Raw genomic sequence first — 25636 nt, forward strand, 5'->3', positions numbered from 1 at the left:
TGACCAGTACTAAAAATAGCCTGTTGCTGGGCAAACTCGAGTGGTCAGTGGTACGGACAACGGACTAAAGGGCACGCTAGCCACGAGGCAGCTTATGGTCTAAGATGGCCGCTGTAACCTACAAAATGGCGTTTTCATGTATAGCCAATTTAAGCGGGAAAACGTGTAGCACAGCTAAGCTCTAACTTGGCCATTGTCAAATTACGACAAGCTGACACTGTTAAGGGTTAATATTGTAAAGCCTACACTAAACACCCACCCACCACTGATGTCACGAGGCACGTGACTGTGGTATATCCTTCTTCTCTTTCTGTAGTAGAGCTTTAATATGTCATTGTAGAGTGTTGCCCATGTAATTGAGAATGTATTACGTTTGGTGTTCTAAATCAGAGAAGCGGTTGGAGCTTATCTGATTTAGACGCTTTGCTGATGACTATGTTTTGGATTGATTTTCTTTCTTTTGTTTTACCTTTCTTTGTTCTTTTGTTTTAATTTTTTTTTTTTTCTGTAAAAAAAGATACATGTGGTATATCCTCCTTCTCTTTCTGTAGTAGAGCTTTAATATGTCATTGTAGAGTGTTGCCCATGTAATTGAGAATGTATTACGTTTGGTGTTCTAAATCAGAGAAGCGGTTGGAGCTTATCTGATATAGACGCTTTGCTCTGTTCTCTGGTGGGTCCTTGGATTGAGCTAAATAAATCCATACTTTTAAATCCTATTTTGCCTCCTCCGCATCTTTACAGTGACATCAGTCAATAAAAGGAGCCGAGCGCACGTGCTCGTGGCTCACTAACCCACTACCTAACTGGTGTCTGTGTCGCACTCATTTCTACCATGTGGGCCTAGAGCCCACGACGCAACAGATCTCACATAGGAGAGTCCTATTGGCATTGCCAATACTTGTTCTTACGCTTGTATTTGTGGTCTCCTTACCATTTCGATAAATCTCCTTTAATATTTATGTACCACAGTTCCAGCATACTTTTAATGTTGTCTTTAATAGTTCTTACTAAATCCTCGAAATATAAACAGCTGTTATCGAAAGAAAAACTATTTGTTCAAAATGTTTGACTTGGGACATTTTTGTTTGCCCCGGTACCAGGAAATGAGCGTGACGCTGAACTGCAGTGAAACTACACGAACCGGTAAAGCGTTCCAAGATGGCCGCCACAAGAGTCTATATCAAGCAACGGGGCTTTAACGCCTAGTCTTTCTTTTATGTCTTGTCTGTGCATTTCTTATTCGTTCCCCTGTAGTCTGGTGTACGGCAGTCCCTCTAGCTTCCCGACGCAGGAAGAGATGGACGTGCTGTCTGTCGGTACCAGTGGAATGGTGGACTGCCACTGTCACCTATCAGCCCCGGAGTTTGAACATGTAAGAGAAGGCTATTGGCAGAAGGAGAGGAGATCCGCACCAATAGGGACGAATTCGTGCTCCTCTCGGAAGAGCCCACATCCCAGAATTTAAATGAATTCCTAGTGCCATTTGCAGGATTTGTGACCACAAAATGAATGATACATCAGGCCCTTTGCGAGCTGCTTCTCGCCACAGGGAGCTAGTGGCAGGATCACTCTTGTGAAAGCATGTGCTGCAAACTACTTGAGATCAGGTTGGCCACTCTGAACACTTGTCCCTAAATTTTGGGTGTGCAGGCGTCCCAGATTTTCAACCTTTCCTGGCAAAATTAACTAAAGATAGCACAGCTACCAGTTGATCTATCAGGGCTCACTGAACTCCAGGAGAGACACGTTTTCACGTGCTGCAGTGAAGAGAAAGTTATATGCCCGCATCATAATTTTTTTTAAAAAGCTTCACCACTGCGTGGAATGAAAGAGGACAGTTGTTTTTTTTATATAGGGCAGGTAGGATTCTGGAGATGGACTCTTGGACATGTAGATATTTTATAAAATTCCAAACCACTCTAAGGATCAATTATAATAGCCATTAAGAATCTGCAAAAGAGGCGTTGTCAATTTGCCTGCTGTTTGAGTGGTTATCCAAGCCTGCTCATCTTTACAGGCTCGTAGTTCACCACGTAATTCTTGGACTGTATTGATGGTCCTCCCACCACCCTTTCAGTAGCCGATCCTTTGGAAAGGCAGGCCAGGCAAACAGTAACCATATTATATAAAATTCCTCGGACATGTAAAAGATCAAGTGGTGGAAAAAAATAAAATCTTCAATACGTAGCAGCTAGCGAAGTAGCCACAACCAGCCATACACTTCACATTAAACGTAATAGATCACACTTCTCATATGGTATTGTTTAAGCATATCAAGGGCAGCGGTTGACCCCTCTCATCAGTGATGCCACTTTACCCTGTTACTTGAAAGGAGAATTGCACCTGCTACCTCGAGGTGGTAGCTGTCGGCCTGCTGGCACTGACTACCAAACCTATCACCCCATCCCAACATGACCACTTCAGGGTGACTGATGCAGCAGCTGTCTGCTTCATCATGGCTATTTGTTGGCCTCGTTTTCCACTCAACCCTCGCTTTAGCATGCCAACACAGCAAGGTCCTGGCACCACTTGAGCCAAAGTACTCGGAGAGGACAGGCTTTCTTCCATTTGACTATTTCTGGATGTGGCCAACTGAAGAATCGGGGTCAGGGAGTAATGGGGAGTTGTGTGGCATCATGTTGCTAATGGTGCACGCCTCCCAATGAGAAACATGACCCATTCACCCTATTCAGAAGCCATCTTTGTACCAAAACTACAAGGACAGGTGTGGATAAGGTGCTTTGGATTGCTGCTTCAAACTTCAGAGAACATCTTAGTTCCCAGCTGGTCACTAAACTAACATTTATCACAACTCCCGGAACAATTAGAAAGCCAGCACAACAGTTCTAAATCTGTATAATAATCAACTGTCAACTTTTCTTGACAAGGTAGCTCTTCTGACATTCAGACACATGCTTTGTGTGATCATTTCCTTTGCATAAACATAACAGTAATTTAAAATGGATAGTTTTTGCTGTCTAACAATTATTCTGATAGACCCTTTCTAATATTAATCAAAGACACATTGGGACTGGATGGAGAAAATATGAGAAGATTATTTTTCAAAACAAAGTCTGCAAGCTAAAATCTAAACTTTGCAAGGCCATAGACCACCTGAAGGAGCAATTTAAACATTTTCGACAAACCATTTTAAGACCCCCTACAAAACTCCTTGTACAAGAACCAACAGTCATTTCTATGATATGTCATTTCTCTTTTCAAAAAACTGTATGTTGACACCAGAACTGAAGCTGTTGCCCTATAATAAGTATATTTTTCTTGCAGTGATTTTAGAGAACGTTTAAGGACATCTACATGTTTATACACAAAGACATTACGCCTTCCCAACCACGGTAAACTATAAACTGAACTGCACTAGGGACCGTTCGTTTGAAGAGTGTCATAGGCAGCACTCATATGATGAGAACAGAAGGGAACACAGTTGAAGCAAAAGCAGTAAGACCAAAAGATGCTGAAAGGGTAAGGCTAGTTAGGTCAGCACAGAATGGGTTTTGTAGTGAAGGAGTAGCACTCACATAAATTGTTGTATTATTTCACACTAGATGCTTCTGCTGAGCATGGGCAGGTTCTCATACTTACGCCCAACCGATTTGTCTTCTCATACACTTCCCTTTCCACTTCTCTTAATAATTTGGCTTCATCAGACTTTAGTACTGACATTTTGCAGCCGATCTTTCCTTGCTCGACATTTGTGACTCTGTCCGAATAAACTTTTCGGTTTTTCTTGTGGTCTGTTTTTCTTCATAGTCTGGTCAAAACCAGGCTCTGCTGATGTTGTATTTCCTCCACTGTTGAGTCAGGTCTTGAACACTAGTTTGCTGTATCAAGCATTGCTCGCCCCGGGGTCTTACTACTTTGGGCGAGTTTTGAATGTGTGAGGACATCAGGTTGTTAAACAAAGCCATCAACCAGGAGAGAGACACCACCCCAACAATAGATGACATCAACGTGCCCTGCATAAAAGAAAATGTGAGTTTGTAAAGTGAATTATTTGGGCATATATTCTAGGGCAAAATTGTCTTTTGATCCAAGGAAGGCACCAAGAATCATATGACCCCTTAAGGGAATCCGAAATGAAGACCTAATGTGGGTGACTTAGTCAAAATATGATAATGATAGAACGTATATGACTACTGTTCAGACTCGAGCTAGGTGTGCAATTCTCTAGAATAGTAGATCATCCTGCAGATAATCTCTTGATGGCAACTGTCCTGAAAATGTAACAAACAATTTGGTACTCTGTAAGAAGGTATTCCATTTGACACTGTTAGCTTCTAATTGACATTAATAAGCATCTGAAACCTTTTACGATCTTCCTGGGGCCATCTCAGTGCATGTTCAAAAGGAAGAGTTTGCAGTGTGGTATGGGGAGGGACATGGGACCGCACTTATAATGGTTCTTTCTCGCATCAAACTTCATGAACAATGAAGAGGATTTGGAGCTAGATTCTTGCATCCCTTGGCATGCATGCAGTGTGTTTTCTCTCAGTGCTTGTTTGATGTACTGATATTTGCCGAGGTTCAGGAATATTCTGTCTGTCTTGTTTTGCAACCATATTATACAAATGAGGTATTTCAAAAGCCCACTGTGTACAGCATTGCTGTAATTGAGTTATGCCAGAACAAATGTGCTTTTGGCCCCACCTAGCAATTGTTTTGGAGGAATAGGAGAATGTTCCAAAAGCTGCATGCTTGCTGATCTCTTTAACCATCACATAAATAAGAGCTTGGCATCGACAAGATCACTTTTGATAAGGTAGATATTGGTGGTCAACGGCCTGGGGCAAGACAAAAGGTAAGCAGGCGAGAACTGGCCCCAGACCCTAAGTAGCAGTATTTCTCCTTTTTTAAAGCCTTATTCATGTGAATGAAGCTCTTTTATTGAGACATATGGTCTTGACAGTGCATTAACTTGTTTAAGAGTGGTTCTCTGGGCTTCTTTGTAGCTGGAAGTGGATTTAAATGTCATTGGTGAGCATTGGAAGTTCTATTAGTACTGGTAATGGAGTTGTGCTAAAGGCATTGCTTAATTTGAGCTGGTGGTCTCAGGTGCTCAGCACCGAATTGCCAACACCGGGGCTTACGACAGTCTGGCAGACTGTCGTAAGCCCCGGTGGCACATGGTGGCGCTGTCTGGCTAATTTAGGTATGAGCACAACAACAGCCGTTTATTAGTTCAATTTACTTTTACAATGACTAATAACTGCCTCCCTAGTTATTCATCTAGCTTTGGGGACCTGGAACAGTTTGAATTGTCACACTTTAGGCGTGTGATGGTTAGTGGCTGTATTTGTACTGTCATTGGCAGCTGGCAGGGGCAATGTGTGGTGCAAGCTGTAGTGGCCCCCTGACAAGAGCCCTGGCACTTATTCTTTTACAAATTAAGCACTTGCTAAAGGGAATTTGTAAATGTTGAATTGCAGACCGTAGAGGTGTTATTCCTCAGGTACACCACCTGACACCAGTCGAGGAGACAAATCTACTATGGCAATACATATTTTTAGAGGCAGTTGAAGAGAACTAATTGATCATTTTCAGAGGTTGATCCAGATATTCCTGGTTAATGTACAGAGTTTTTAGGAGGACCCCTTTATATACATTGTCATTGAGGGAAAAGAGGTCATTAAGCATTAAGGCTGTTTTTTGTGTCTTCATCCAAAGAGAAGAGCAGGGGTGTATTTTATGCCCTTTGTATGTCTGAATCTTGACATGAGGTTGTGAAAGAGATAGTTTTGCTTTGTGCGTTTTTTGAGTTTTCAAGTAACCTTCCTGTCAATGAGCTTGCTAGGTAAGAATTGCTTAAGATTGGTCAGTAATTTGCCAAGAACTTTGAGTCTCCTGAAGTTTTCCTGTGGAGTGAAGTCAATAAAGCATGCTTTACAATGCCCGGAAATCTCCCCTGAGTCAGGAGGCATTTATTGAACATTTTGGTGATATTCACGATGAGCGAAAGGAGGAATTGTTATGTTTACGATGTATTTTAATGTGTGCATCAATACCGAGCAAGTAATTTAATACCAGATTCAGTATTTTCACAATACCTGGAACACACTTCATTTTAAAATCGTATTTGGAACAAAAATACATTTGTATAAATAATGTTTTTTCATTTTTCATTATTATTTGTCACTGATTATGCATTTAGACGTCCCTCACTTTTCCACTTCTGACTGCTTAGTTATTGGTCAAGATGTCACTCATCAGAAGTGTACCTTTCTGCTTTAAAATAATAAACTTAAAATTCCCATTAGTTAAAATAATTACTGTTGTGCATAGAGCATTACATCAGTTGACCCAACTCTGTCTTTTCCTAGACTCATAATTTACACAAACACTCCACGTATAGAGACTTAAATGACTCACATAGATATGTTAAACCCTCTCTATTTAGATAGCATTTTTACCTCATGTTTTAAGCTTGCATTTTAAAACAAACCTTCTGTTCCTTATGTACATCTAGAAATACACGCCTCTTACCAGTTTACGAGGCAGATATTTATAAAGTGTATTTAATGAGTATACAAACCATAATTATGACACTGCATGCACATGGAGTCACAACCCGTTACAAGAGGGGGGATTTTTTAACCTATGACAAGCATGGCTAAGGGAGTATTTCCAGTTTTGTTTTCAACCCAACACTATATTTATGGTCCTCTGGGATAGTAAGCAGTTGCAGCCAGGGTTGAGGCATATCTACTCCCTCTGTGCTTATATGACCTAAAACTGTCCTTTGCTTGCTAACCAGCAACACGCTTAGAGTTGTAGGGAAGTTATAATCTTTACATTGCTGTTAAAGTATAATTCATGTTGAGAAGGGATCACCTTTCTGTTAGGATAGACATTTTTAGCATGTAAGTGCATGCAGGGTGCTGCGTAGGAGTTCATTGCAAATCAGTGGTCCTTTTAAGTGCAGGTGGTCAACCGTAGATACAGTGCAGAAGCTGGTTTGTATGTGTAGAGGAACATCAGTTGGTTTGTGTTACTGTTATTTGAGAAGCATTTAGTAAATCACCTTTGGCCTACCAGATTCATCTTACAATTCAATCAATGACAACTCGGATCTATTTTTAGTAATCAATCCATAAAATTATCCCATAAAACATTTTACATCAAACAGATAAAACGTTGCTTTAAATAGAAATTAAAACCTTTAGAAAAGCAATTAAACAAATTAAAAAGCCAGGAGTCTTAGCTTCATCCCAAATTAATATTATCTTTGTAATAGTAACCATTTTTAACTTTTAGCTATTTCTTTTATCTGTTTGAAATATCCCCTTGTTTCTCCACAATCACTCCCTCCAATATATTCCGCTGTGCAGTATTAAGCCTAATGTTTCACCATATAGCTATCCTAGTTATGTTTAAATAGTTATTCTGGACCACATCTGTTATAGCTCTCAGAGAGGAAAGGTCATGCCAAAAAGTTATATATAGTTTTGTAGTGAAATCTTGTCTCATTCTTTTTTCACTTCTGCTTTATCTGTGTCTTAGTTGGGTGTTATATTTGTGTTGCAGGATGGAGATGCTGTACTAGAAGAAGCGAAACAAGTAAGGAACTAACAATACTTTTCAGTGGCGTGATGGTATAAGATATGACCTTTACTAGATTGGCAGTGACAGTTAATTCTATGCTTTAAAGTAGCAACATAACACATCTATTAGCAGGTCTAACAAAATCATAAAAATATTACCAGACCTGCGAGTCTAGTGACTTGAATAATCTATACGCTAAACTGTAATCGGCTTGACCCATAAACTGGTCTCAAATTGCATGATCCTAGGTATTTTATTTCACAGACTCACCTTTCTCTTCATTATCGCATTAGAGAACACCTTCAAATATGTGAGTTCAGCAAGTCTGCTGCACAAAAAAAACTCTTCTTTGATTTAATAAACTAAATGTGTGGTCTGTGTATTATTAAAATCTACACCACTTATGGGGCACATAGGCTCCTGACTTGCCTCCTAGTTCACCAATAGTATTGCCATCAGGGCAGAGGCATGAATGTTTCTCAGTTTATGTTTAAAAACTCTCACCTTTGATAAATATGCTACAAAGGCATGATGTGGTAGCACACTGTCATTTACAGACAGCTCCTTTTCCATTGATATGGCTACTAACTCTCCTACAGATAAGCAGTTTCACTGATAAAACTATGTAGCGTACAAATGATAATGTGTGGAAATTGGGTTTCAGCACATATTTATGATTTTCACAGCAAATAAAGTGTCCTGAATTGTTTTGATCCTATTATAAAATCTTTGTTTCCAACACACTTCAGAATTACAAACATTATTACTCTTGGTTGGTCAACATGTTTCGCGCCCTAGGTCTCAGGAGGATCTAGGCACTTCTTCAAGACCAGAACAAATGCTATCTACACAACGTGATAAGTGAAATACTACATACCACGTTTTCAGGTCAATAATCACTACTGTTGTCTAATGTGGATTGCAACAGTATCCGGTGGTCGTGAAGGACACCAATTTGTGTCCAGTGTTCAATAAACGCTCCGCCTGTAACCTACCCTGCTGCCGGAACCGGGATGGTGACCAGGGCGCGAAACATGTTGACCGACCAAGAGTAGGGCGTATATAGCTAGATACATTGCCCCTAGTTCACCGCCACTCTCTACATATTTTTTAATCAGGCAGTTTACCTTCTTGAATAAATAATTGTTAGGACTAACTGACCTGTTTTAACTCACTTTCCTTTCACATCTACACATACTAGGCCCCTTACCCCCACTGCACCCTACGGCAGGAACAAAATATCCCCGCCAAAGAGCCCCGTACTGGGTGCCCGTCGGATATTGCAGCGCTGACTTGACGAGGGGTAGGCTCATATGATGAAGCATGACACCTAGCTTGCTAGGTGTGTGAGAGCTCTAGTTCCCAAAAGGGGAATTCCCCCTTATCCTCAGTGTGGGGCTATTTCTGTTTAGTCCCACCTTTAATATCTCCCTGTTCTTTTACTTTGACTCAGAAGAACTCCATACCCTTCTTGCGTACAGTACCTTTGGGGTATATATGCTGAACCTCTTTAAACCTGCCCCAATGTCCCTCTTTAGGTCTCGCCTGCCAATGCGCCTCCGCATTGCTGGCGAGAGATATAGAGGGGCATCAGAAAATCCTACCAAGAGGGCTTTGGAATGCGGATTATGACCAGTGCATGTGCGCCGGGCGCGCGCTTGCCATTTGCTCCCCCGCCACAGCAATGCGGAGAGCGTTTTTTTTCTTTTTAGCTCCGGGCGACATATGCTGCGTGTTTTTTACAACTACTTTACAAGGCAGGGAACCAGCCTTTTTGTCAATGGCATCATCGGTCTGCCATCAGTTTGCCTCTTGCTTTGTTCGTACCGCACAAGTGGAAGATTCAGTTTAATGACTTTTTGCCACCTTCGCACAGTCACAAGTAGAGTCATTCTTATCGACGGCGCCACCCATTTACAACTCATTCAATATGCGCTTTCAAGCTACAGCTTGGCACGCCCTTTCACCATTACTACGCGTATTCTTACAGCCCCATTCTATTTGCTAACACTGATTTGGCTTTGGTTTCACTTACATTTCAAAATAAAAAAAAATATATCACTTGTAGTTCTTGTACCTTCCTTTACGAAACACAATGTCTATACTTATGTAATTAAAAATATATTTGATGTATAGTGTGTTTTGTATTGCTTTCGCACTAAAAGGAAAATATAATTTATTTTTTGGGTTTGTTACACTCTATTTGTGCGCGTGCTTTCTTTTCTTAACATTGGCTCAGCATACCTGAAGAGAGCACAGCCTAAAAAATACGCTTTTTTTTATTTACATCATGTTGATTTATGTGCAACATAAGTTTTATCACATTACTCGAGGCTTCATGACGCTAAATGCGCTTACCAGCATTGCAAAATTAGACCTAATAAAAACAATTTACAAAGGGTGGAAATGTTTTGCTTCAGTGGTAATCATTTTATTAATAAAATTTTACACATGCATTACTCAACATAGTTCATGCCTTTTACACATGAATATTTTTCAAACCTTTTAAGGGGGAGTTATATCAAAGCGCTTTAGATTTTGGGATTAGTATTAAAGTTTGGAAACATTCTTTTAGTAAAGCAATTCTGCTGTTGTCTGTACACATTTGGAAGCTATCCCTTTTGCAAGAAATTACATACTACGTGTCCACCGGCTTGTCTACCTCTAAATTCACAGCGGAAAGCAAGGCGCCCTGAACTTTTACCACATGCAGCGCGATTTTTACAACTTCTTTACTCGGCAGGAAAGCACCTTCTTATCTATGTCGCCATCGATTTGCCTCTTGCTGTGTTCGTTCCCGCACAAGTGGAACATCCCCTCAACCTACCCTTTCATCCTTCAACTGTAACGTTCTCACCTACTTGGCAGACAAGTAAACATTTGCAAAGCATGTCTAGCTCACGTAATTTGGTTTCCAATAACTGTTGGAATATGTGAGCAGCTTCCCAACACGCGCGATCAGTTGCGCATCACGGCGGGCAATTAGTCCCCTTTTCCTTTACTACACTCATGGGGAATGCACAATCATTAGCCTTTTTGCCGTTCACGCTTATGGGCCCCCTCTCAGCATCCTCCCCCGTCCCTTGAGCTTACACAGCGCTATTCTGCCAGCCACACTGCCCGGCCAGACCTCTGCCAACCAGGTTCCCACTCCGAAGCCATTCCCCGGCCCTGCTCCAATTGCTAGTCACCCGATACTCTTTCCTAAGTCCTTAATTATTGCTTGTGAAGACGCTTGTTTTTAACTCTCTGCATTCTCCGTATACCCGCATACCTGCACGTTCAAATTTTAACCATTGGAACCTTGTTCCTCCCCTGTTTCTAAAATTGTAAAAATTTAGCTGTGCTTTTGGCAACATTTTTATATTTGCGATTCTCTCTGTAATCAGGGTGGACTGCACCCTTTAAACATGGCGCCCTGCTCTTCTCCCTCCTGAACGCTGGTTAGAGGAAGGACTCTGCCGACTTCCAGGACGCCCCTCCCGCGCTGATCGGCCGCTATTTAAACGACCGGATGCAAGCGCGCAGCGAGGTCAGTCCTTAATTATTGCTTGTGAAGACGCTTGTTTTTAACTCTCTGCATTCTCCGTATACCCGCATACCTGCACGTTAAAATTTTAACCATTGGAACCTTGTTCCTCTCATGTTTCTAAAATTTTAAAAATTGTGCTGTGCTTTTGGCAACATTTTTATTTTTGCGATTCTCTCTGTAATCAGGGTGGACTGCACCCTTTAAACATGGCGCCCTCCTTCTCGCTCCTAAACGCGGGTTAGAGGAAGGACTCTGCCGGCTTCCAGGACACCCCTCCCGCGCTGACCGGCCGCTATTTAAACAACCGGATGCAAGCGCGCAGCGAGGTCAGTCCTTAATTATTGCTTGTGAAGACGCTTGTTTTTAACTAATGTGCCTTCTGTGCTACCAATTCCATCCTATAAGTTCTGGAGCATCAACTGCCGCTCTTTGTCAAAAAATAGAGATCACATCTTTGATCTACTTAACTCTGCTCAGCCAGATGCCCTGTTTTTAACAGAAACCTGGCTTCACACTAGTTCTGGGCCGGATGTTGCTAGTTCCCTGCCACCTGGCTATGTTATTGCCAGAAGAGATAGAAACACTGGGAAAGGCGGCGGGATTTCGATAATTTTTAAGGTCACTTATTTCTGTCAATTGGAAGCCCTTCCATTTCCTGATTGTGAAGCCGCCTTGTTCAAACTAGCGGTCTCTCCCCAACTGACACGATCAGGAATGCTTATTTACCGCCCCCCGACAAACCCACCCAGTGGGTATCATCGTTTGCTGAGCGAGTAGCTCCATTTGCCTTGAAGTCAGCCAATTTTACTATCTTGAGGGATTTGAACCTCCATTTAGAAGATACCCAAAATAGTTTAAGTAAAATGTTTTTATCTGACTGTGAGGCCATTAATTTAACCTTACGCAATCAAGGTCCTACACATCAGGCTGGTCACTTACTTGATCCTCTTATTTCTAATATCTCGCTTGATTGCAGTGTCCCTGCTCTTCCCCTTGACTGATCAGATCATTTCGCCATTCATTTTAGTTTGGTTGCAGAAAGTGCTAAGAAATCAACTTTTCCTGGCGCTATGGGTAGCTATAGAGCATGGACCAAGCTGAATATCCCTGCGTTTAACTCCTCACTTTTTGCTAATTGCCCAGACACTAAACTCTTGTGTTCTTCTTTGAACCTGTAAGTATCCCGTTGGCTGACCTCTAATATTAATCGTCACCTGCCTCTATGCTCTAGACGATCCAATACACATCTTTCTCCAGCTCCATGGTTTTCGGACGATCTGAAAAGACTTAAGTCCGAATGTAAACATCAGGAGAGATCCTGGAGAAAAACATATGCCTTAAGCGACAAACTGATTTACAGAGCAACGCTCAGGCAGTACCATCGTGCCTGTAGAAAGGCGAAAGCCATCTATGTTTCGGAATCCATTAACAGTGCCACAAACCGGCAGCAAGCTCTTTTTTCAATGGTGAAGAAATTAGCAGGCTCTAACACCTCTCCCACCCCTCCTATTCTGGGGGAAATCCAATGCAACGAAATCGCCAACTTTTTTATATCTAAAGTCGAAATGATTTATAACTCTCTCGTCCGCTCATTCTCGGACACATCCTGAGCCTCCCTCTTTGGGAGAACATGGAGCCCCATCTCCTGTGGTACAGATCTCTGAGTGGCCCTTGTTAGATCAGAGTTCGTTTTTTGATTGCTTGGCCAAGGTGAACTCAGGCTCTCCTCTGGACCCAATTCCTATTGATATCCTCCGACAGTTATCTCCCGACCTACTCTTGGTCATTCAAGAGCTCCTGAATTCTTCATTACGGGAATCTACTGTCCCTGAAGAATGGAAGAGAGCTATGGTGGTCCCACTTTTATGTTTAAAGCATTTTATTAAGCATTCACAAATGAAAAGTAAAAATAAACAGTTGTCACAAAGAAGCAGTGCATAGGATACAACCATATAGTAGCGCACCAGCCCGCTAGGGTTCTGCAAAACGTAATGTTCATCCAAATTTGATGGTTGGTGCGTATGCTGCAACAAGATGCTCCAAAATGAACAAACCCCCCCAAACTTTCCCACTCCTCCCCGACCCCACAAAGCCCCCCCTCCACCCCCGTCCAGCGCCTCAAACCTCCACCCGCCTCAGCCCCCCAAACCGCCCCTCCTCCCCAGCTGCACCCAGGCCTAGGCACGCTGGCCATCTGGATCTGCTAATGTAGTCAATCTCAACAAGCGGAGATACCTGGGGCACGTAAGTTCTGTGAATTCCCCTACAAGCAGTGAGTGAAATGGTTGCCACAAGTCATTAAACTGCTCCACCTCTCCCGCCACCATAAGCGACAATTTTTCCATTCCCAGGACATGCCATAATCTATGCAACCACCCAGTGGTGGAGGGGAGTGTGGTGGAGCGCCAGTGAATAAGTATATTTTGCACAGCAGAGCCCAGTGCTATCGCAATTTGCCTCCCTCTACGAGACCTCAGAGGATACATCAGCCCATTGGGTAAGCCCAACAGTACGTATGCCGGAAAGCGGGGCAATTCAATATTGAAACTGGAGTCAATCTCATCCAGAACCTCTTTCCAGTAGGGGGACAGCAGTGGGCAGTCCCATAAAACATGAGTGAGGGTGCCTATCTGCCCACAGGCTCGCCAGCAGGTGTCGTCGATATTGCGATTCATCTCATGCAGTCCCTGAGGCGTATAATACCAGTATGTGGACACTTTAGTGAAGGTTTCCGTAAGCCCAGTATGATATGCGGAGTGGCGCGTTCGATAGGCGATGTGATCCCAGTCCTTGTGGCTTAAGGATCTCCCCAGTTCTCTTTCCCAGCGTTCCCTACCAGTGTTATAAAGGTCAAAGGAGGAGGGTTGCAAGAATTTATATAAATCTGAGATAAGTTTCGTATCTGAGGTGCGTGTTACAAGCCATTTCTCGTAGGGAAGGAGCTTCCTATCTGCCGACTCATCCACCTGCGGCTGCAGCGCCCAATGGCGCACCTGCATGTAGCGCAACCGTTCCACTTCAGGCAATTGATATTCCTTCCTGAAATCTGGAAACGGAATGACGCTGTCCTGACTATATACATGAAATAGTGCTCTGCATCCCGCAGCCCGCCAGCGCGCGAAGGCCCCTGGTTCCATCCCAGGATGGAAATCCGGGTTGTCGATCAGTGGTGTGAACGGTGAGGGGAAGGTGGTGAGTGCGTGAGTCGCGTTCGTGGCGTCCCACACCCTCATCGGGACCCGCGTGATAAAAGACGCGTATAAGTTGGGTGGGCGATGTGTCCTACGTAAAAAGGGCACCTCCTGCAGAGTTCGGCCCGCCACCGCCTGGTCTTAAAAAAGCCAGTGTTTGTCTGACTCCCACTTGCTCCATTCCACTAAGTATCGTAATTGTGCTGCCTGAAAATATTTGCGCAGGTGTGGTACTCCCCGTCCCCCCGCCTCAGGTGCCAGTGTAGTCAGGGCCCTCTTAAGCCTGGGTTTGCGACCCTGCCATATGAAGCGCGCAATGTCCGCCTGAATCTGCAGTAGCCACCCTTTCGGGGGCTGTAGCGGCAGGGCACGAAACAGGTATAGCGCCTGTGGCAAGATGGTCATCTTCACCGCGGCAATTCTGCCCAGCCAGGACAGGGTGCTCTTGCTCCAGCGACCCAGTTCCTCCTTTATTTTCACACCTAGGGCGGTATAATTCGCGGTCACTATAGCGGGTAATGTGGGTGCCAGAAGTATGCCCAAGTATGGCACCAGATCTTTAGACCAGTGCATGGGGAGCCGTCCCTGCAAGTCAGTTCTGGTGGCCGCAGTCAGCGAAACGTCAAGGGCCGCCGATTTCCCCATGTTCATCTTGAACCCTGCGACGGCAGCAAAGGTCTCCAATTCAGCAATGCACGCAGGGAGTGCCCACTCTGGATCAGCTAGCGTCAGTATGATGTCATCCGCATAAAGGCTAATGGTATGAGTATATTCCCCCATCTTAATTCCCAGCGCATTCGGATTTTGGCGTATCCTCTGGGCCAGGGGTTCCATATAAGTGCGAATAGGAGCGGGGACAGCGGACACCCCTGCCTAGTGCCCCTTTCTATCGCGAACTGTTGGGAGCTGTAGCCGTTAACTCGCACCACTGCCGATGGGAACTTGTAGCAATTGAACACTAGGGTGCGAAACTTCTCGCCGATACCCGCTTTCGCTAGAACCTTCTCTAGATATGGCCAATGCACCCGGTCAAAGGCTTTCTCCGCATCAACTGATAGCAGCATCCTCTCCCTGGGTATTCGGGAGGCTTTCTCTAGTATATGGACCACCCTCCTGGTGTTATCCACCGTTTGCCTCCCGGGGACAAATCCGGCATGATCCGGGTCCACCAGACCTGGAAGATGAAGCACCAAACGGGCCGCCAGAATCCCAGTATACAACTTGAGATCGATATTCAAGAGAGAGATCGGTCTGTAGGAACTACATTGCGTCCGATCTTTCCCCGGTTTAGGGATGACCGAAACCGTTGCTCGAAGCAGATCTGGGGGGATAGCTCCAGGAGCGGAGAAGGAATTAAAGAGGCGCGTGAGGATCGGGGCTATCGCAGGGCATAATGTTTTATAGAAGAGGGATGTGTAACCATCCGGGACCGGAGCCTTCCCGTGTTTAAGCCTGGAAATGGCTGTAATCACCTCCTCAACTCGAATGTCCCTTTCGAGGTATTCCGCCTGTTCCGTAGTGAGAGAGGGAAGGTTAATCGAGGCTAGATAGTCCGCCTCTGCTTGTGCCGACGGGGGTTCGCCTTTATAGAGGTCAGCATAGAATCGGCGAAAGCCCTCCGCTATTTGGCTGTCCTCCGTAACCGACACCCCCGTAGGTGTCGACAGCTCCTTCACCAAGTGCCTCTGATGTGTTTCCCTGAGTTTGTGTGCTAGAAGCCTGCCACACTTGTCCCCACCCGTATAATATGTATGCTTCAAGCGTAATGCCGCATATTCCGCCCTGTCCATATCTAAGGCTGACAAAAGTTTCCTCGCAGCCTTAAGTTGCTTCCAGATTCTGGGAGCTCCCGTCCTCTGGTGAACCTGTTCCAACTCTCGCACTTTGCTGGTGAGTTCATCCCGCTTCTGCTGCCGTTCCCTATTCTCCGCAGAGGAGATGGCAATAAATTCCCCTCGGAGCACTGCTTTCAATGCCGCCTATTGTGTCGCCTGGGTGGTGTCATCATTATCTTTGTGCGCCTGGTAATCCCGTATCGAATCGTGAATATGTTTCACCACTGCCTTTTTATGCAACAGGGTATCACTGAGGCGCCATACCCCACGCTTGGGCGACATCGGTGGCAATTGAAACGTCCCCGTAACAGGGGCGTGGTCCGACAGAGAGAGAACCCCTATCTCAGAAGCTATGGCCAAGTCGCAGACCGGCCTCGTGACTAATAGGTGATCAAGACGTGCATAGGTCTTGTGTGCATGCGAGTAATAGTCTCGGGCGGTGGGGTGGAGGCGGCGCCAAAGGTCATGGAGATCTAACCCCTCTAAGTGGCGCTTGCCCGTTTGTGAGATCTCCCCAGTCTGCGGGTGCCTCTGCGCTGACCTGTCCAAGGAAGAATCGAATACCATGTTCAGGTCTCCCCCTATGATTATGTGCCTGTCTGGTGTGGCGGTGACATCCACCACGACCGAGTGAAGGAATCATTCTTGGTGTTCATTGGGGCTATACATTGATCCGATGGTAAATATCAATCCTCCGTACTTGACCCTATAAGCGAGGAGTCTACCTTTCTGTTCAGCAAACTTATGGAGGACCACTCCTTTAAATGTTCTGGACACCAGAATTGCTACCCCAGCGGTCCTAGTAGTATTGCAAGAGAAAAATTGTGTGGGGAACTTGTGGGAGCACATCCTCTCACAGTCTCTGGCTAGGAGATGAGTCTCCTGTAGGAGACAGATGTCTGCGTGGGTATTTTCCAGTAAGGAGAGCACTGCCTTCCTCTTGATAGGGTTATTTAACCCCTTTACATTAAGGGTGACTACTGTAAGAGCTGCCATCTGTGTGAGTGAAACCAAAGTTCAAGCAGTGGGTCACAGCCCAAGAGGGGCGGGTGCGGTGCAGATAATGTGTAAGAGCTCGGTGATGCTGCAACTACTGGTTCAATAGCACTGGACGGTCCCTGTTCCTCCCCCACAACCCCCCTCGAACTTCCCCCAAACCACCTACCCTCCCCCTCCCTTTTCCCCAAACCCCTCTACACCCCAACAAACCCCTCATGCAAACAACCAAGCACCCACCTCTCCCTCCCTTCAGCAAACCCCTGCTAACCAAACAATTGTCAGTCCAGTCATGCCCAGCGGGCAAGTCTGTGGTGATTTACTCAAGTGGACGTCCAGCCACCTACTCCCTCTCCCTCCTCCCCTCCACCCCCCTCCCTCCAAGACCCGAACCTGCTACATCAGTAAGGCTGTGGTGTTCTCCCCCCGGAGCGTCATTATGCTGTCAGCGCCACATCACCGTTGGAAGCATTGTCTCTGGCTGCTTCAGAGACTGCATACGCCATGCCAGCTCTAATGGTGGGCGAGTCGGGCCTTCTGGGGTTGGCAGACACTCGTCTCCGTGATACCCTCTGCCAGCCGTCTCTGGGGCCGCGTCTCTGGCTCGGTGTGGCTATGCCTTCATCTTCCGCCGTGATCCCCAGAACCTCACACGTGTCTTGCAGCGATCTAAGTTGATGCATCGTGCCATTCCATCTAAAGATGAGGCAGAAGGGGTGACCCCAGGCATAGGACGTTTCATGCTCTCAGAAAATCAGTGGCGATCTTAAATGATTTCCCTTTCTGAAGAGTGATGGCGGACAAGTCCTGATACAGTCCCACAGAGTGACCGCGAAAAGTGAACGCGGGTTGTTTCCGGGCCTCTGCCATAATGCGTTCCTTCAGTGGGAAGTCCGGGAGGAACGCCAGGATGTCCGGGGGTGGTGCCGATGCTCGTCGCGGCGGTCCTACCCTGTGCGCTCTATCGATCCGGACCCGGAACTCCGGCGGTTCACCCAGGATAGCCCGGAACAGGTCTCTCAGGTAACCAGCCGCATCCGAGCCTTCTTCCGCAGACGGAATTCCCCGGACTCGGATGTTGTTTCGGCGAGACCGGTTCTCAAGGTCCTCATTGTGCGTTTGCAGGTCTAAATGCTGGTCTCTGAGGCGCAACACCTCCTGTTGCAGCAGTACGATGTCCTCATCGAGACGGTGGTTCGTGCTCTCCACTGTGGCCACTCGTTCCCCCAGTTCATCCACCTCTCTGCGCCCCTCCCGAACCTCACCCGCTACTTCCTGTTTCAATGTCTGAAAGTCGTCTCTGAGGGTGCTGATCAGCGATTCAAGGAACGATCTGGTGACAGGCGGTTCCCCTCCATTCGCACCCTGCGACCCTCCGTCTGGGCTTGAGGATGGTTGCCCTCTGTCTCCTCTTTGCTGGGACCTGTTGAGTATTTCGGGGAGAGTACGCTTTCCCCGCTTGGTGCCTCTGCCTGATGCCATCTTGGATCGAGAGTAGGCCAGCTCTCCCGTCCCCTCGATTCGATACTTCCTGCTCTGTCTGTGCTTTCCTGGGCCAAGCAGGGGACCGTCGGTTGTTACCAGCGACAGATCCGAGCACAGCCGAAAAGAGCGCCACCAGCTCCGCCGCATTAGGCTCCAGGCGTGGCCACCGTGGCAGGCGCCATTACGCCAGTCACTCTTCCTTTAGGCCCCGTCAGTCCTCGTGTGCCGTTTGCTCCGCCAGGCGCGGGCGTCGCCCCGTGATCGTCTCTTCCGCTTGACCTCGATCACACCGTACGGGGGAAGCGCTGTGTGGTCCTTCGGTTCAACTCGGAACCTCGCAGCTGTAGTTGCCAACGGAGGCCTCTCAGGCTGTCTCCGCCATCTTCCACCTCCGCCCAGTCATGCAGTGTGTCGTGGAACCAGAGGCCGAGGATCGTTCAGTAGGCCCCAATGCAAGCTCCGGGACCTCCAAGGCCACCGGGTTCCTTCGGTGCCTTATGGGCGCCCGCCGAGCTGGAGGGAGGCTCCTCTCTGGGGGGACCGGGGATGTAAAACGCAGCGTGGGGCTCCGGGCCCGCACCCTTCCTGCTCCGGTTCTCGCCCAGCGGGTGCTCAGTCGAGTAGGCCGAAGCTCAAGCGCCACTCACAGGGCCGGTCCGGTGGTCCCGGCCGGTATTCAGGGCCGTCCGGGCGTGATGTCGCAATACCTCCTCTGGCTGCACACTCCAAGCGGCAGTGGGCGCGGCATGCGTCCGGCCAACGTGCTTTGGGTTCGGCCTCTCCTCCTTCAGCCTCCCGGGCTGGACTTCCAACGCCGTCCGGCGGGCTGTCCAGAGGCTAAACGGAGACCAGGACCAGACCAGGGCTCTCACGGCTGGTTCCGCCACCTCTCCCAGTGCCGTTAAGCTCCGGCGGGGGGAGAAAAGGCTATATTTCAAGGCTCGGGCCTAGTCGGGTCGGGGAGCTGCGAGAAGAAGCGTCCTCTCACTCCGCCATCTTGGCCACGCCCCCCGGTGGTCCCACTTTTAAAAAACCTGGCGCAGACCCCAAGACGCTTTCGAATTTCCGGCCTATCTCTTTGCTGCCCATGTTTTCAAAGATCTTAGAGAGGCACATCAACATACATCTTACCTCTCATGTGGAGACTACAGGATTCTTACACCAATCCCAGTCGGGGTTTCACACCCATTTCTCCACAGAGACCACCCTCTTGGGGGTTACCGAGAATTTGCGTTCTCACCTTGATCAGGGCGAAACCACGGCGCTCATTCTTCTAGATTTAAGCGCCGCATTTGACATGGTTTTGCACCCTGTCCTTCTGAAAGCACTGAAGGCGGCTGGGGTGGTCGGACCTGCATAGGCTTGGTTGGCCTCTTTTCTGAGTTTTCAATCATTTCAGGTTGTCTCTTCCAACTTTTCTTCTTCCGTCCGATCGTCTGCGCATGGGGTGCCTCAGGGGTCCTCACTGAGCCCTATGCTCTTTAATATCTATGTGAGGCCTCTGGCTACTATCGTGGCAGATGCTGGTCTTTCCCTTTACTCATACCAGACGATACTCAAATTATCTTCTCTCTTTCTTAGGCCAAGCTGTGTTCCCCGTCCGCTCTTAAACAGGGTCTCAGTCGAGTGGCGGAGTGGATGCAGACGAACCTCTTAAAACTGAATGGGGACAAGACGGAGGTGGTTATTTTGGGCAAGCATAAACATCTTTGGGGCCCCCAATATCCTGTTGCGCAGGTACAAAACCTTGGTTTTGTTTTGGATGATTCGCTCTCCATGCGGCAACAAGTGGTTAGAGTGGCACCACCTGTTTTACCATCTTAGGGTGGCTTTGGAAAATCCTCTGGATGCTCCCTGACTCTACCAAGCGCACTGTAGTCCAGGCCATGGTCATCTCTCGCCTGGACTATGGCAACGTGCTTTACCTTGGAGGAACTCAGGAGATCCAGAGGAAACTCCAGCTTGTTCAAAATTCTGCTGTCCGTCTCTTATGCAAGGTCCCATGGAGATCCACCATCTCTCCATATCTCAAAGACTTACACTGGCTCCACATTGAAAGCAGAGTCAAATTTAAGGCCCTTTGCTTTATGTATAAGATTAAGCAGGGGTCAGCACCGGCCTATCTCCAGTCTCTCGTCCAACAATATGTACCTTCCCGTCCTCTCAGATCTTCATCTCAAGGGAATTATTTGATTCCACGTTTTAAATTGATGAGAATGGGCGGACGCTCCTTCTCCTGTCTGGCTCCAAAACTGTGGAATTCTCTTCCAGCTGCATTGAAATCTGAACCATCCTTGACGAAGTTTCGCAGAGACCTGAAGACCTGGCTCTTCCCTCAATGATAACTTTGGACTCACTTTTGTGTTACCTCTTGCGGCGCCGGGAGACCCCATTGTGGGTAGCTGTGCGCCTTATAAATGCAATTATAAATAAAGTAAATAAATATTGTCAACTGCATGCCATCCCGGGCTTTTGGGCAGGCATCAAGACGGCCCCCAAGAGGTTTTTTCATGTTCAGCCACTCTTTGGTCAATCACCCCCCCCCCCCCCAGGACCTTTGTTCCCTGGGTCTCTCTGGGCACAGTTTCATACGGGTCTCTCTGTTCCTGCCAGCTCCACCACTTACTGTGCAGGCCTAAGAGACTGCGTGATGTTTAACTTTCACCTTTATGGCAATTATTACATCCATAATTTCAGCCCCCCAGGAGCGCTTATTTGGGCCCTTGCGATTGCGTTTGGCCTCATCCCTGCTCAATCCGAACATAAACGAGCTGTCTTTTCTCTACATAACAGAACGTGTCAGGTTCACAGGTTCACTTACCATCCATTACAAACGTGCATTCCCTGAAAGCATTGCACGTTAGTCCTCTGATTTACCCTTGCCCTTACGATTGCTTGTTTAAATGCAGAAATGAGCTAGGAAATAGGAGCGCTGTATCGTTACCTGATGAGGGTAGTGTGTGCCATGTGAACTTGAAAGTACTGGTAGTCGTGTGTATGTATTTGGGGTGGTGTAATCTATACGAACACGCACCTTTGAGCCAGGTAAAGTCGGGAACCACAGCGCCAATCCACACACCCGATACATTGTAGAAATTGTCAGGGTGTGCAGATGGACATAGGCTATAAAAAATAAAAAATAAACGTACATTTAAAAATATAACTTTAAAAAAAAAGTAGTGCCCTGGAAGTAGCGCCGGCCGCGTCGCTGCTCTGGCCGCGACGTAGCGCTGGCCGCGACGTGCGTGATGACGAGGAGGAGAGACATGGAGCTGCGGTGAAGTGAGGAGCGCGGGCGCGTCATGGCAAAGAGGAGCGGCGGTGAAGTGAAGATCGCGGGAAGGAGCGGCAGCTCAGGTAAAGTAAATGCTCATTGAAATCGAGGCGGGCGGCGGGCGTGAGGCGGGGGGGCCGGAGGCGGGAGCGGGTGTGCCCAGAGGGACAGGCGGGAGGAGTGGGGGCGGGAGGGGGTCGGGGCGGGAGCGGGTGTACAGCCCCCAGCCCTTTTCTGCCCCAGGCAACGCTGGGGCGGGCTGCTAGTATTTCTATACAGGGCCGTACCCTCTCCCATTCACGTGCCATTGGCCTACCGATGAGGATCGTTCATCTCCCACCACCCCCCAGCCCCTGCACAATGTGTTGTTTTCTTCCCCCTAGTCACATGAGGTCTCATTTTGTCCCTCTCCTTCAGTTTTCACTCCACAGCTAGCGCGGACCCTGCCATCACTTATGATGCTAGTAGCTCACTGAATTTGGGTAAGCTCCATTACCATTGTGACAACTATGGTAATTTTTATCGGATCCAGCCTGCATTACCCTTGTATACCTAGGGAGAGATGTAATGCGTTACTTCACTAGTGTGTCACCTGGTTGTGGCACGTCTACCCTCTTTGTTAGGTTGCACTTTCACTGACAGGTGTGATTTCGCACTTGGCCTGCTTAGAATCATGAGAGCTTAATGCATTATTGTTTTTTGATATGGGTATAACAGACAGCATACCCTAATTTGTTTTCAATTAATTTCTCTTCCCTATCTATGTTTCCTTACTATCCTCTAGGTTGGTTTTTAGACATCTACAGGTATACTCTACTTGCAGAGGGTTACAGTTTTTTTTCAGGTGATTGAGTATTTTTATATATTAGCACATTCACTTTCCCAATCACTGGTGGATTAGGTTTACGGGTCCTGATGAATTGCCTTGATCAATAGCGAAAGTTTTGGCAAGAAACATGTCAACCTTTATGTACACTACCTTATGAGCTGTTCTGGATCTTTGCACCTACACTTAGCCACTCTTTGTTTTTAGTCATAACGAGAGGACCTTCATATTAAAACTCCCTTGGTACCTCTCAGTTATTTTTAAATCAGTTTACACCAATCTACACATAAAGAACCTCCACCCACTCTTCACTTCAGTATCTTATTTAAAAAGATCTCCGGTAAAGAGCTCCCCCGAGGGGCCCATTGGGAATTGCAGCACTGGCCTGACAAGGAGCTGCTTGATGATGAAGCATTCCTCCCAACGGGGTGGGTGAGGGCTCTTGCTTCTGAGCAGTCAGATCCCCTGGATCTGCTAGCTCAGCTCCCCTCCAACCTACCTGTGTTCTTCCACCTTCTTACCTAGAAAGGAACTGCATACTCTATGTTCATGTTCCACTCAATTAACTCATCTCCCATGGTTTTACCCATCCAAATCAAATATTGTTGCAACCCAGCACTCTCTTTTAAGGTACTTAGGCTATGTCAGTGTTTTAAGAGTACATTTTTTAGGGTATTGCTTTGTGAGGGAAGGTGCTGCGTACTGCAGCTGCCTTAGGGCGGGCTGCTTGAAGAGGCGTGTCTTCTCTTCTGTCATGAGTAAAATTTTAAATTATTTTAAATGTTATTCTAACAAACAAATGTGCAGAATACAACATGCTAACAAAGGTCAGACTTCCGTGCAGTACATAATTAAGGTATCATGGTACAACATAGTGGGATTTATTCTAATCTCATTGATAGCACGACACAGTCGCAAAGCTCCTCAGCTCTCCTCTTCATGTAATGGGTCAAAGGGCATTCCATCCTTTCATACCCTGCATGCCACAGCACCGCTTCCCCAGAAGCGCACAACGGAATGTTCAGTAAATTGTCATTGCCGTAACAAGCTTCATTAATAAGGAGTTCATAATATATCTGATTCCATTCATAAGGCCTCCAATGCCAACCCACCCTCCCGCCCCCACACGCACCCAGTTCTCTCTTGGGACTCACCAGGGAATCCCCAGAAGTGGGTCGGAGATTCTAATTGCTCTTGCTGAGACTGATAGGTTACAATGGTCCCAGGATATCCTCAATTTAGGGGCATAAGTTCCCAATCGTTATCAAGCTGTTGTGACAGTAAACAATGTCTTGTCAAGCACTTTAGCTGGGGAATGGGTCATCGTCCCTGATGCATCACCACCTATCCCTTAGCTAAAAGAAGAAAGAGAGAGGGCCCTTAGGTGCCGAACTCCATTTGTCTTTAACATACCCCAAAGGTGCTGTCAGCGGAGTTCTGTGTATCTGAAAATTGGTCATTTTTTCTACTATGTCAAGCACTGAAACACAGAAAGCAGCCAACCCGGTGTACTACCATGCCAAATGTGAAAAATCTGCAGTTTATATTGTGAGGTGGGTGCGCAATACAATCTGTGAAGGTATTTGAGGTGGATCAACCATCACCAGCAAAGAACTCTTCAGCATCGTGAAAGAACTCTCCAACCCCAACGCCAACGACATCCCACCCTCGCAAGAACTGTGCGACTCACTGGCAATCTTCTTCCACCGCGAGATCGCCGACATCCATGACATCCTCAACACCATGACCGCCCCTACTACGCCAGACTCCACCCCCCATGCGAACACCACCCGCACCAACCGCCTGACCTCCTGGTCCAACGTCAACAACGACGAGACTCGCAAGGTCATGAACTCCATCCACTCAGGATCTCCATCAGACCTGTGACCTCACTACGTCTTCAACAAAGCAGATGCAGCCATCGCACTCAAACTACGGAAGGTCATCAACATCTCCTTCGAAAGATCAACATTCCCGGAAAGCTGTAAGTATGCCGAAATGAAGGCCCTCCTCAAGAAGCCCAAGGCATACCCCAAGAACCTCAAGAACTTCCGGCCCATCTCTCTGCTCCCGTTCCCGGCGAAGGTCATCGAGAAAATCGTCAACATGCAACTGACCAGCCACCTCAAAGACAACAACATCCTAGACCCATCCCAGTCCGGATTCAGACGAAACCACAGCACCGAGATAGCCCTCATCGCCGCCACAGACGACATCAGGCACCAACTAGACAACGGCCAAACATCAGCCCTCATCCTCCTGGACCTGTCAGCCGCCTTCAACACGGTCTGCTACCGAACTCTAAAGACACGCCTCCAAGAAGCCGGAATCCAAGAGAAGGCCCTCGACTGGACCACGTCCTTCCTCTCCGGCAGAACCCAGAGCGTCCGCCTCCTATCCTTCCGATCCAAAGCCACCAACATCATCTGCGGTATCCCCCAGGGCTCATCCCTCAGCTCGACGCTGTTCAACATCTACATGGCCCCCCTCGCACAAGTAGCACGCCAGCACGATCTCCACATCATCTCCTACGCCGACGACACCCAGCTCATTCCTCTCCCTCACCAATGACCCGTACACTGCCAAAACCAACCTCCATGAGGGAATGAAGGCCGTCGCCGACTAGTTGAGGAGCAGCCGGCTGAAGCTGAACGCTGACAAGACGGAGGTCCTCATCCTCAGAACCACCCCCTCAGCCTGGGACGACTCCTGGTGGCCGACTACACTGGGAACAGCACCAACACCCACCGACCACGCACGCAACCTAGGATTCGTCCTCGACTCCTCCCTCACCATGTCGAAGCAGGTCAGCGATGTCTCCTCCTCCTGCTACAACACCCTCCGCATGCTCCGCAGGATCTACAAGTGGATCCCGACCGAAACCAGAAGGACGGTGACACAGGCCCTCGACACAGGCCCTCGTCAGCAGCAGGCTGG

General features: G+C 47.2%; 1 protein-coding gene across 9 annotated transcripts in view; it reads left to right on the top strand.

Annotated features, from left to right (window-relative positions):
* Positions 1-1244: 1244 nt before the first annotated feature.
* Positions 1245-25636, top strand: part of TATDN3 (TatD DNase domain containing 3) — a 95870-nt gene continuing 71478 nt past the window's right edge. For all 9 annotated transcript variants that reach the window (XM_086927859.1, XM_086927860.1, XM_086927861.1 and 6 more), the window contains exons 1-2: positions 1245-1375; positions 7543-7575. In XM_086927859.1, coding sequence (XP_086783985.1) covers positions 1301-1375; positions 7543-7575 — 108 coding nt within the window. In that variant the 5' untranslated portion in view covers positions 1245-1300. The remainder of the gene's footprint in view (positions 1376-7542; positions 7576-25636) is intronic.

Source organism: Lissotriton vulgaris, chromosome 6 (genome assembly GCF_964263255.1).
Source record: "Lissotriton vulgaris chromosome 6, aLisVul1.2, whole genome shotgun sequence".
Lineage (NCBI taxonomy): Eukaryota > Metazoa > Chordata > Amphibia > Caudata > Salamandridae > Lissotriton > Lissotriton vulgaris.